This window comes from Lithobates pipiens, unplaced genomic scaffold (assembly GCF_037356315.1).
Source record: "Lithobates pipiens isolate NorthernLeopardFrog02 unplaced genomic scaffold, aLitPip1_a1.2 Scaffold_22, whole genome shotgun sequence".
Classification (NCBI taxonomy): Eukaryota; Metazoa; Chordata; class Amphibia; order Anura; family Ranidae; genus Lithobates; species Lithobates pipiens.
The window spans coordinates 139,696,660-139,709,002 of record NW_027507784.1 but is presented as its reverse complement, the minus strand read 5'-3'; the positions used below and the strand labels follow the sequence as shown (position 1 = coordinate 139,709,002).

The 12,343-nt window shown below is 37.9% G+C and overlaps 1 protein-coding gene across 11 annotated transcripts in view; it reads left to right on the top strand.

Moving 5' to 3' along the window:
* Positions 1 to 12,343, top strand: part of UNC80 (unc-80 subunit of NALCN channel complex) — a 318,404-nt gene that overhangs the window by 243,451 nt on the left and 62,610 nt on the right. For 7 of the 11 annotated variants that reach the window (XM_077448370.1, XM_077448372.1, XM_077448366.1 and 4 more), the window contains 2 exons: positions 5,329 to 5,410; positions 10,210 to 10,372. In XM_077448370.1, coding sequence (XP_077304496.1) covers positions 5,329 to 5,410; positions 10,210 to 10,372 — 245 coding nt within the window. The remainder of the gene's footprint in view (positions 1 to 5,328; positions 5,411 to 10,209; positions 10,373 to 12,343) is intronic. The other 4 variants (XM_077448371.1, XM_077448367.1, XM_077448369.1 and 1 more) reach the window with 3 other exon arrangements.

The following is a 12,343-nucleotide window of genomic DNA, read 5'->3' as shown; positions in this document are numbered from 1 at the left end:
TTTGATTTACTAAAGGAGCAGAGCAGTTTCCTATTGCAAATGAAATTTTCAATTTGCAATGGAATTTACCTTACCTTAGTGAATAGGGGGAAGCCCTGCTGACTTCTATTATCCAGTCATGTGCAAGTAAAAATTCTGTTTTTTTTTTTACCTTTTCCTTGTGGTTGGGTATTCTTTGCAAAGTGAATTTTTACCATATTCTCCACATACTGTATTTATTCCTCTCTATAGCCACCAAAACTCACGTAGTACAAACCTCTTTTAGTGCCTGAATGCTATGAAGTGTCTCTTTCTTAGCACTTCAGGGGAATCATAAGTTGTAACAGTATTTATTCTGTGAGGTTCATAATATCTGGTTGTCTACTTGATGAATATTCACTTGTGTACTGGATGGTTCAATTTATTGATCTTTGTTTACTTGACATTTCCTTTCTGTAACGCCAATTATACTTTTTTAAATCCTTTCAATAAAAAAATTGTGAAAGAAATTTTACCACATTCGCTAAGCTAAGGGAAAATTCCCTTTGCAAAGCAAGCATGCCCCACTTCTTTAGTAAATCAGCAACACTGGATCTAAACAGAGATAAATTGCTTCATTAACACAGTCTAGAATTACTTTGTTGAACTATATTGTGTTAATCATAAATGCCGCCTAAAGAACTGTTATAACATTTCCTGATATGCTGTTACAATAGGTTGTTGAGAAACTATTTAGTTCCTGTGCAGAAACAAATGTCTCAATGCAGAAGTAAGCTATTAGGTACTTTTTGATGTTACATAAGTGTTTTAGTAGACTCACAGTTTTTTCTAGTACATGTTTACAGTAGAAATATTGAAAGACATTTTCAAACACGTTTGTGTCAGAATTAGTTGTACATATATTGCAGATCAGGCTTTCTATCATTTTGTAAAGTATATGTAACATTTTTTATATATTTACAACCCCTGCACCTGTAAGTGGTCTGGGGCAGGTTTTATTTTGTCGCACTGAGTGTTTTTCGAGCAGCAGAGTAAAGAATTTAAGCCGCAGTCTTAAGCCTCGTACACACGATCGGATTTTCCGACCGAAAATGTGTGATGACAGGCTGTTACCGGAAAATCCAACCGTGTGTATGCTCCATCGGACAATTTTTGTCTGATTTTCAGCGGACAAATGTTGTATAGCAGGTTTTCAAATTTTCCATGGACAAATGTCTGTTGTCGGATTTTGCGAGCGTATGTACGCAAGTCCGTCGGACAAAAGTCCAAAGTACAAACACGCATGCTCGTAAGCAAGGGCAAGGCCGAAGCAGTCAGCCTTGTAAACTAGTGTTCGTAATGGGGAATTAACATTTGTGATGTGGCAAATAATGAAATCTCAAAATGCAGCGCACATTCTCTTCTTTAATGGGATAATAATGAAGCTGCTTTGCTGCTGATACTGATAAAGTAATTGCAAACTCATTTTCAAAGGCTTCTTTTTCTAGTGATATCAAGAATAATATTATTATTCACTTTTTTTTTTTTTTTGAGCAAGTTACCACAACACCATTATCCCATAGTTTTTAAGATCAAAGACACAACTATGTTGGTGTCCCTTGTTAATTTTACATTGTATTTTTTTAAATGTAACTGCCTACTCCCAAACTGTCATTTGAAGTAAAACACATAGCCAAGTATTATTCTACACAATTTTTTTATCGTGCATTAAAAAAAATAAAAATTAGACACGCTATCTGTCAATAGAACTTAACCAGAGAGTTCATTCTATGCATCCAAAAATATAGAAAATATACCAAATCAAATCATTATTCAACCAAAAAAATAATGTCAAAGCATTAACTCCAAGGCCAATAATAAATAACACGCTATCTCCTCCATTTCTGCAACATGTCTGGTTGACGAACAGCCGTACAGAAATTAACTGAAAAGCACAAAATGAAAAAAAAGGCAAATCAACACATTTACTGAACTTCTAACACGAAATTAGCAGAAGGAGCGCAAAGGGTGGCGCTGAAAAATCATGTAGTAGGTCCCTACGTCCGTGATTGTTGGCCGTGTATATGCAAGACAAATTTGGGCCAATGCCCCTCGGACATAAGTCCGCGGTTTTGTTGGCCAACAATCCGATCGTGTGTACGAGGCTTTACTCTGTTCACTATTCAATCTACAATGGATATAAAAAGTTTATATACTCCTGTTGTAAAATGTCAGGTTCCTGTGATGTAATAAAAGGAGACAAAGATAAATAATTTCAGAACTTTTTTCATCTTTGATGTGACCTATAAACTGTACAACTCAGTTGAACAACAAATTGAAATCTTTTAGGTGAAGGGAAGTAAAAATAAAAAAATTAAATAATGTGGTTGCATAAGTGTGCACACCCTTAAACTAATACTTTGATGGAGCACCTTTTGATTTTATTACAGCACTCAGCCTTTTTGGGTATGAGCCTATCAGCATGGCACATCTTGACTTGGCAATATTTGCCCATTCTTCTTTGCAAAAACACTCCAAATCTGTCAGATTGCGAGGGTATCTCCTGCACACAGCCCTCTTCAGATCACTCCACAGATTTTCAATGGGATTAAGAACTGGGCTCTGGCTGGGCCATTACAAAACGTTATTCTTCTTCTGATCAAGCCATCCCTTTTGATTTGGATGCATGCTTTTGGTTGTTGTCATGCTGAAATGTGAAGTTCCTCTTCATGTTCAGCTTTCTAGGAGAAGGTTTTGTGCCAAGATTGACTGGTATTTGGAACTGTTCCTAATTCCCTCTGCCCTGTTACTAAGGCCCTTGTTCCAGCTGAAAAAAAATGGCCTCAAAGCATTATGCTGCCACCACCATGCTTCACTGTGGGTATGGTGTTATTTTGGTGATGTGCAGTGTTGTTTTTGCTCCAAACATATCTTTTGGAACTATGGCCAAAAAGTTCAAACTTGGTTTCATCAGACCATAACACATTTTCCCACATGCTTTTGGGAGACTCCAGATGTGTTTTTTCAAAATTTAGCCAGGCTTTGATGTTTTTCTTCTTAAGAAAAGGCTCCCATCTTGCCACTCTACCCCATAGCCCAGACATATGAAGAATACGGGAGATTGTTGTCACATGTACCACACAGCCAATACTTGCCAGATATTGCTGCAGCTTCTTTTAATGTTGCTGTATGTCTCTTGGCAGCCTCCCTGACCAGTTTTGTTCTGGTCTTTTCATCAATTTTGGAGGGATGTCCAGTTATTGGTAACGTCACTGTTGTGCCATATTTTCTCCACTTGACGATGACTGTCTTCACTGTGTTCCACGGTATATCTAATGCTTTAGAAATTCTTTTGTAACCTTCTCTTTTCTAATACCTTTTAAGAATGAGATCCCTCTGATGCTTTGGAAGTTCTCTGCGGACTATGGCTTTTGCTGTAGGATGCAACTAAGAAAATGTCAGGAAAGACCTATTAGAACAGTTGAATTTTATTTGAGGTTAATCAGAGGCACTTTAAATAATGGCAGGTGCGTACTGACTCCTATTTAACAGGAGTTTGAATGTGATTGCTTAATTCTGAACACAGCTACAGTTATGAGTGTGCACACCTATGCAACCACTTTATTTTTGTTTTTTAGTTTTATCTCCCCCCAAAAGATTTCAGTTTGTTTTTCAATTGAGTTTTACAGTTTATAGGTCACATTAAAGGTGGAAAAAATTCTGAAATGATTTATCTTTGTCTCTTTTTTTTACATCATAGAAACCTGACATTTTAACTGGGGTGTGTAGACTTTTTATATCCACTGTATACTGTATATTTGGTATTTGTTGCAGAGTTTTATGTAAGATCATAGTGCAGGTGTGTGAATGTGGAAAAAAAACTAAATGTATAATATTACTAAAGTATGGTATGTCCCTGTCTAATAATTGGTCACTCAGTAAACATGAAAATGGTAGCTAATGCTTTAAAACACATGGAAAATTACTTCTTCAGAACAATATCCGATTTTTCAAGCGTTAACCATTGTCTAAGCATGTCTTGATAAAATGCTTTCGAACACGTCTACCTTGTTTTTAAGTAGATGTTCTCAAATTCATTTTGGGTATTTTAGGAGATGAATTCATTGGTATTCCAGAAGGCGTGTCATTTCACATGCACACAAAAGTAAGAACTTAGTGTGGCAAATATGGTATGATGTAAAATAAATGAGACTAAAAGGAAACCCTAGGCCTGAACGAACAGGGTTCCCCAACAGCTCAGAATTTTTTTTAAATCAAAATTCTTTTTAAATCAAATATACGTGCTTCTTTGTTTTGTCTGTCGGTATATGATGAAAGTCACAGTTCCTGTTCATGATTTATATTTTAATTGTTAGGATTAGCTTCACCATGATCTTTACATAGCTGCGTAAGCATGAAACAGTTTTTATCTACTGTGAAAGCTCTGGTGCTTTGGAAAATTGCTTTTGGGTTACCATAGATGGGGTAAACTGAATTCTACTTAATCAGCAAGCAAACAAATATTAATTCAAAGCAGTTGTGTGCATGTTGAATATGTGCTCAGTGACTGTCCAGATGTGTCAGGGTGTTGCAAAATACCAGCTTGGTACGAGATTTCAGATTTGTAGACAGTTCTTATTTAATTTGGTTTGGCCTAGAATTGTTCCCCTTACAAATGCAACCATTGTTTTGTCCATCCAAACTATTTTTCTGCAACAAAAGTTAATCCAGCTTGAAATAAAAGATGTTGATTTCCACTACAAAAATCTCAGACTAAATATGTTCAGTCACTGGAATGAAAACTATAGTCATAAACTATAGCAAGTTCTGGAAGTGGCTCTAGCTAAGAAGTCAAATAGTGGCATAACCCTGGTTGGAGTCCTTTATTAATATCTGCAAGATAGTAAGTTTATTGCTAGACAGAATGCATGCATTGTAGCTTCTTTACTGATATATAGAGAATATGTAGGTATCTAGAGATGTAAAGTACCATATGGCAATCTGAGTTTCTATAATGGTAGAATGATTGAATTATGTGGTTATCCTTGAGCGGGAAAGTACACTGATAGCCATGAACAAAAAAAATAGCAACATAATAGAACTATAATCATCTGTAAACAAACAGCAGTATTAAAACGTCATGGGTATTACTACCCCAGGTGATTTTTTTGTAGGGAATCATGGACATGGAAAATGCTAACAGGTAATAATTATTAAAGACATATGGGCATTGTTGTTAAACATACACTGGATCACAGTGCTTAGTCACCAAGTGATAATAAATGTTGTATATGTTTCCGATCACATCTTCCATACGTCTTCCTCATATGTGTGAACATTCCATGTGTTAATACTGTTAACACTCAACAGGGTAGCAAGTGTGCAGAGTGAGCCTGGTCACCAGAATCTTCTCCTTCAGCCACCATTGGGGAGGAAGAAAGGACTGAGGCAGGTAAGGACAAAATACTGAGGATGACCAACTATATGGTGTCAACCTCAAAAAGGAACAATCTGTTTCAAGATGTTTGGCTTTTCCTATATATCAAACCTGCACACAAGGTATTGGCAATATGTTTATTGCTTAAAATAATGACCTAATTACACCTATGTTTGTTGCAAAATCCATGTTTAATTGTTTGTCAGCATTGTGAGACATCATCTTGTAAACCCCACCATTCTTTCTTACAGTTCAACATCCCATAAACTAAACTTGCTAATGCATAATGTAGCTTTGACTCTGTAATTTCAGCTGCTATTTGCTGTTGACTCTATTATTATTAATGATCGCTAAGGGCTCTGCAGAACTTTCAATGCTTTGCTTACTTTGTGATTTTTGGCTCATGCATTGTATGCACTGTGCTGTATGTGATGATGTTTATTGCAGACCGTCTAGCTGTAATCAAATGCAGTTTTGGGAATTAAACCAAAAATTGGTTGGTTGCTATGAGCTGAGCGACATCATCATTTGCTTCAGCCCTGCCTGCGCACAAGCTATACAGCATCAGGATATAAGAACGGCCACTGGCTCCCATTATATGTGTATAAATGGAACTTATTGAATTTTATTGAAAATATAATGCAACGATCAGGGCTGGGACTAGGTGGAGGATGTGGTAAGAGGGCAGCTACCCTTAAATCTGAGTCTTTATATTTTGGCGGGGACACTGAGAGGCAGCAGCCCATACAATACAGTATATTCAAACAACCTGAGAGCCTGCCCTCACCCCTTCCATCCTTACTGACCAACCTTGTCGGGGGGCTGCCCTACATAACAGGAGGAGTCTGAGCAGAGGAGCGGTGAGGTCCACTTTCTGCACCAGTGGCGTACTTAGGGGGTTGCCGCCCGCACTGGGTACTGGCAATATGGGTGTGCCAGCCAGCTGATCAACATATATAACATATATAAAGATATTTTTTCTTTTGTTGCACCTTGCAATTGTCATCAATCAGAAGCAGCGCTGTAGTGCAAGTATCATAGATCCCAGCTGCAGAAGATAATCAGGGCTGGTCATGTAATGGGGAGGGGTGGCGCAGTTTGGCATTTTTACCCTGGGCATTAGGATGACCTTGTCCCAGCACTGGTAGTGATTTACTCATAGCAAGCAATCAGCATTCAGTAGCCATATTATACAGTACAAACCTAATGAAGACAAATTCATGACTGGTTACTGACCTGCGATTTGTTGCTTTGCACTGGAGCATGTCTGTTTTTACTATATTCTAAAAAGCATATAAATACTCTACATATGTATTGCTATGGTTAATGACTATATTCAAAAAGCATATAATGATGCACTTTTATATCTCATAAAAATAAAAAGATAATATTGTTTCAATATTATAATTCTGTAACCACCATCATGTCTGTCTGTCTCTGTTTGTGCCATTACATGTAGTATGTATCTCTCAGTGTTGGTAATTAGGGAATAACTACAATATACATTTTAGCAATAACAATATATGACATAATCATAGACACAAAATTACCTCTTCTGTATTCAACAATATTTGTAACAGAACTTGTGAGAGAGGGTTTACTGATACTGATATTGGCGTAATTCAGATAGTGGTGTGATACAGTAAATTATCCAACCTCATACATGCATCTTCCTTGCATTAGTCTTCAGAACTCATGTACGTAACTGATTAAATGGCAGAGGTGGAGTACAGTAAACATATGGTTGGACAGCACAGAACAAAAATGTATAATATTTCCATCTCCTCTCTATATTCTATTTGTGAAGGTATCTTTAGATGTATGTATGGTATATGTTAAAATAGCCAATTTTTAAACATTTAAGTGCATACAATTATGAATATTCAATTACTTATTCAGGTTATCCGTGGTGAGCACCAGATGTAAATACAGACTAAAATTAAAAACATTTAGTGATTTTAATAGGTTCTTTCACAGCTTTAGGCCGCGTACACATGGGCGGACTGTTCGTCCAACTTTGTCCGCTAAACAGTGTTTGGGCGGACAGTCCGCTCGTGTGTGGGCTTTCAGCGGACAGTTTCAGCGGACAGTTGGACGGACAAGGTTTTTCGGAAATTCCGTAAAACTGTCCGCTGAAACCTTGTTTCAGCGAACAGTCCGCTCGTGTGTAGGCTTGTTCGTCAAACAAAGTTGCGCGCATGCTCAGAAAGGATTTTCACACCGAAAGCTATAATGCAGTGTATAGGACGTCGTATTTTTCGTCCCGTCGTACGTGCCGTTCACGTCATCGCGCACGGTTTCAGCAAACTGTTCGTCCGTCGTGTGTGGCCATGTCCGTCCATGCTAAGTTTGAGCGGACTGTTTGCCGAAACAGTTGGACGGACAAAGTTGGGCGAACAGTCCGCGCGTGTGTACGCGGCCTTATTGTAGGTCTATTCAGTATAAGGTCAGTAATTTGGAGAAAACATATCCAGTGAGAAATGCTTTAAATTGGGTCTTAATGCAAGGGTTGACATAAATCTATGAAAACTGCCTTGCTGGGATAAATAGGTAAAGAGTAACTGAAGATCTAAAACACTTTTTTTTACCTGCGCCTGGGCTCCTTCCAATGTCTGAAAGCTGAGGCATTTGGTGATGTGACTTATGTTGAAGAGTAGTGAATATTCTTTTTAAGCCAAGATCATTTGATGAATACCTCTATTGGGCAGAGATCATTTGGCAAAAGTCCTAGACTTTTTGTAATATGATACCTGGAACAACATATTCTTCAGGTAATATTTCTTATAGATACCTTTTTTACAATGGGTCTTCAGTCTGGCCAAGTTATGCCATGGGTACTCTTCCTCTCCAGATAATACCTGGGTCATGAATGTGGCAGAGAACAATGCCATGCAATAAAATGGCACAGTTATCTGTACCATGCCCTTGCGAGGCCAGGGCAGCCTTAATGATGCCCGGGAATTGAGCTTTAAATTTTAATAATCTGGTGCATATCCAAAATTTCAGTAACATACCAAGAAGCATAGCAAGCAATTTCTTTCATTTTTGCTGGTAAAAAAAAAATCTATATATAAAGTGAGTACACCCCTCACATTTTTCTACATATTTTATATTATCTTTTTATGTGACAACACTGAAGAAATAATACTTTGCTGCAATGTAAAGTGGTGAGTGTACAGCTTGTATAACAGTGTAAATTTGCTGTCCCCTCAAAATAACTCAACACACAACCATTAATGTCTAAACCGCTGGCAACAAAAGTGAGTACACCCCTAAGTGAAATTGTCAAAATTGGCCCCAATTAGCCATTTTTCCTCCTCAGTGTCATGTGACTCGTTAGTGTTACACAGTCTCAGGTGTGAATGGGGATCAGGTTTGTCACTGGAAATTAAACATGGCACCTCATGGCAAAGAACTCTCTGAGGATCTGAAAAAAAAGAATTGTTACTCTACATAAAGATGGCCTAGGCTATAAGGAAATTGCCAAGACCATGAAACATGTCAAAAGACATCGGGGAGGGAAAATGGCTAATTGGGACCAATTTGGACATTTTTACTTAGGGGTGTACTTACTGTTGCCAGCGGTTTAGACATTAATGGCTGTGTGTTGAGTTATTTTCAGGGGACAAAAAAATGTACACTGTTATACAAGCTGTACACTCACTACTTTACATTGTAGCAAAGTGTCATTTCTTCAGTGTTTCTTCAGATATAATAAAATATTTACAAAAATGTGAGCTACTGTGTGTGTGTGTATGTGTGTATATATATATATATATATATATATATAATATAATTTTGAAATTATAAAGCATCCTTGCATTTTTGGTTACCAAAAGTCATGTATTTGTAGATTTGAAGACTAAACATTTCTAAAGATATCTTCACATTTTGCATATATGACACAGCACATCATAAATATATGAAATAATTGTATCATTCCTAAATACGTTATATTTATTTATTTATTTGTGAATTGACCACCATGACAAAGTGAATCCTGTAGAATTACAGGATAAAAAGGTCAGAAAAAATATGTAACAGTTTCTGAATTTCCTCAGAGTGTAGCATGGCTTGCTTGGCTAATTATGTGAAATGTCTTGAATATTTGTATAAATGTCTGAAATATTTTGGGGTAGTTCAGTACCTCAATACCTTTGGTTATAATTTTACTTTTATGAATGATACAGTATATTTCATATTTCAGCAAAATGGCAATATAGAAAATATATTCCCAAATGCTGCCTTAGAATGAATTTATTTGCATGCTTTGTAAAATATTAGCCTGACTTTCTGAGACTGAATGTCTTTCATGGAATATTGCCCGTGATATATTGATAATTCCCAAATCGTTCCTTAATTCATTGGAGTTAACAGGTCTGAATTTAAAAATTCTAAGTCGCACATATTTTTGTGACTATAGATAACCTCTCAGTTACATGATGGTCTCTTATTAGAAGTGTATAAATTGCACCAGGAAATTGTTTGTTTTGTTAATGAGTAAGCAATTGCCTAGACTTGGAGAGCATATGTCACCTTTTTGCCACTTATGGTGTGGTGAACTACAGACCTGTTAGCTCTACAAATGTGTGTTATTAACAAACGCATGCCTAAAATTATAGACAACATTTCTAGAACATCTTGATTTACAGCCATAAATTGTGCATCTGAGTCTATAACTGATTCTTGGTACTTTATAGGCAACCATGTAGATGTTGACCTTGAGGTTTACTGAACCAAGCCATACCTTGTTCGCACTGTTTACTATAATTTTTCCTGAGTGTTAATATGTCCCCTGTATTGTGGTGTAACAGGGGGCTTTCTCTCCTTCTCACCTGGTTCAGCTACGAAGGCCTTTACTTTCACGTCAGAAAACACAAACTGAACCAAGAAGTCGCCATGGGGCTAGACTCTCAACTACTCGTAGGAGCATACAACCTCGAGCCAAGCAGATACGAGAGGAAGATCAAAAAGCAGGTTAGGACCTATTCTATTATAACATAGAAATCAAAGCACTACTATTCATGTGTCACTTTATCACAATCAAACATGTATAAAAGAGATTGGGAACAAGATTAAAGGGAGATATGTGTACACCTGCTAGCCACAATTCACAATTCAATCAAATATTCAATTTTTCCATTGATAGTTAAAACCGTTCTGTCACTCTGGTTGTGAATGTCATGTTCTTCTTTGTAAAATACTGCCTAAAGTCCCAAGCACAAAAGACACATCTTCCAATTTGCTAATCAGATCGGGGAATTACCCACCAACCAAGTTGGCAAGTTTGTAGTTAAATCAAATCACCCATGGTGTGTGATACTTATATATGAAACCAAATTACCTTGACCAAAATAACTCTATATATGCCTGTGTAAAAAAAAAAAGTACTGGAAATAAGAGAATGCATTCTTTGCTAAAGACACTATTGCCTGAAATCAGCGTGGTGTAGCCCAATGTTGAGCTGTAGAAACTGAGGAATTTGTTTTCAATGAAAACATTTCTTTCTACTAAAATATAACAGTTATTGTTCCCATATAGTTGTCAGGTGACATGGTCACTTTACAAGATGTGGTAGTATTCACCACCATGATATAAAGTTATTTATTGCAAAGTAAAAATACAGGCAAAAATGCAGGTGTATAAGGCCCATTTTACATGTGCCGACAGTATGTCCGTATTTCATCCATCCGTTTTCGGATGAAATACGGACATACATGCATCCCTATGGGATAGTGGGTGTCAGCGGATGAACATCCGCTGATACCCGATATCATCCGTCTCTGCTATGGTTCGACGGAGGAGAATCCTATTTTTCTATCCGCCTGCAGAGCAGATCAGATGAACACTGACAGGCGGTCTATGTTCATCCGATCCCCCATAGAGGAGAGCAGAGTTCTGACAGGGCCTGTCATCGCCCTGTCATCCACCGGCTTAGCGGGGATAAACGGAGCGATCCCCGCTGAGCAAGCGGATGTTCACAGGGCGGATCATCATGGATATGTCGCATGTGAAAGGGGCCTAAGCCAAAAATGTCTTTAAAGTGTTACTAAACCCAAGACCCTGCATTCATTATATGTGGTCTCCCACAGTACACAGAAAATGGAAATGCAATTATTTTAGTAAATATAAACTGCTAAAAACCTTTTATCATCAGCAGTATATAGCAGTCTTATGACTTCTATCAGTGTCTGGCCAAGCACTGGTAAAAGCTTGTAGGAGGAGTTTCCATTGTCCTCTGACTGTCCTATGGGGCTGCAGAAACCCTGACCCTCTTTCTGGACAGTACTGATTGGCCCTGTGCCAATCCCAAGCAGGGCCGTCTTTAATATTGATTGGACCCCGGGCAGAAAAATTTTGGGGGGCCCCCTCCCCATGCAGTTTCGCTCTCCACTTGCTCTGAGACATACAATAAATAGAAGCTGGACTTAAAATCAATTTACTGTATCAGATCAGGCAGCAATTGTGATTGGTTGCCAGAGGTTACAGCATATCGTTACTGCTTATTGACTGGTTGCTAGAAGTTACAGCACACATTACGGCTCACTGATTAGTTGCTAGAGATTACAGCAAATGATTTTTGCTTGTTAATTAGTTGCTAGAGATTACTGTACAGTAATACTGCTCACTGATTGCTAGAGGTTACAGCACATCATCTCCTCACTGCAAAGGGGCATGATATACATATGAATGCCCCCTTTATTTACATATCAATGCAGCCGGTTTACATGTAAACACAGGGTCTGCAGGTGAGTCTGAGGCAGCTATTTTGGGCCCCACAACAATGACAGGGCCCAGGGCAGCTGCCCCTTTTGCCCTGCCTTAAAGACGGCCCTGATCCCAAGCACCCTCCCAAGAAAAAAAAAAACTTTCCAGCACTACACACCAAACTGAGCATGTGCAGAGTGCCCCCAAGTTTCTGTTCTATCAGCAGATGGATTGGGGACT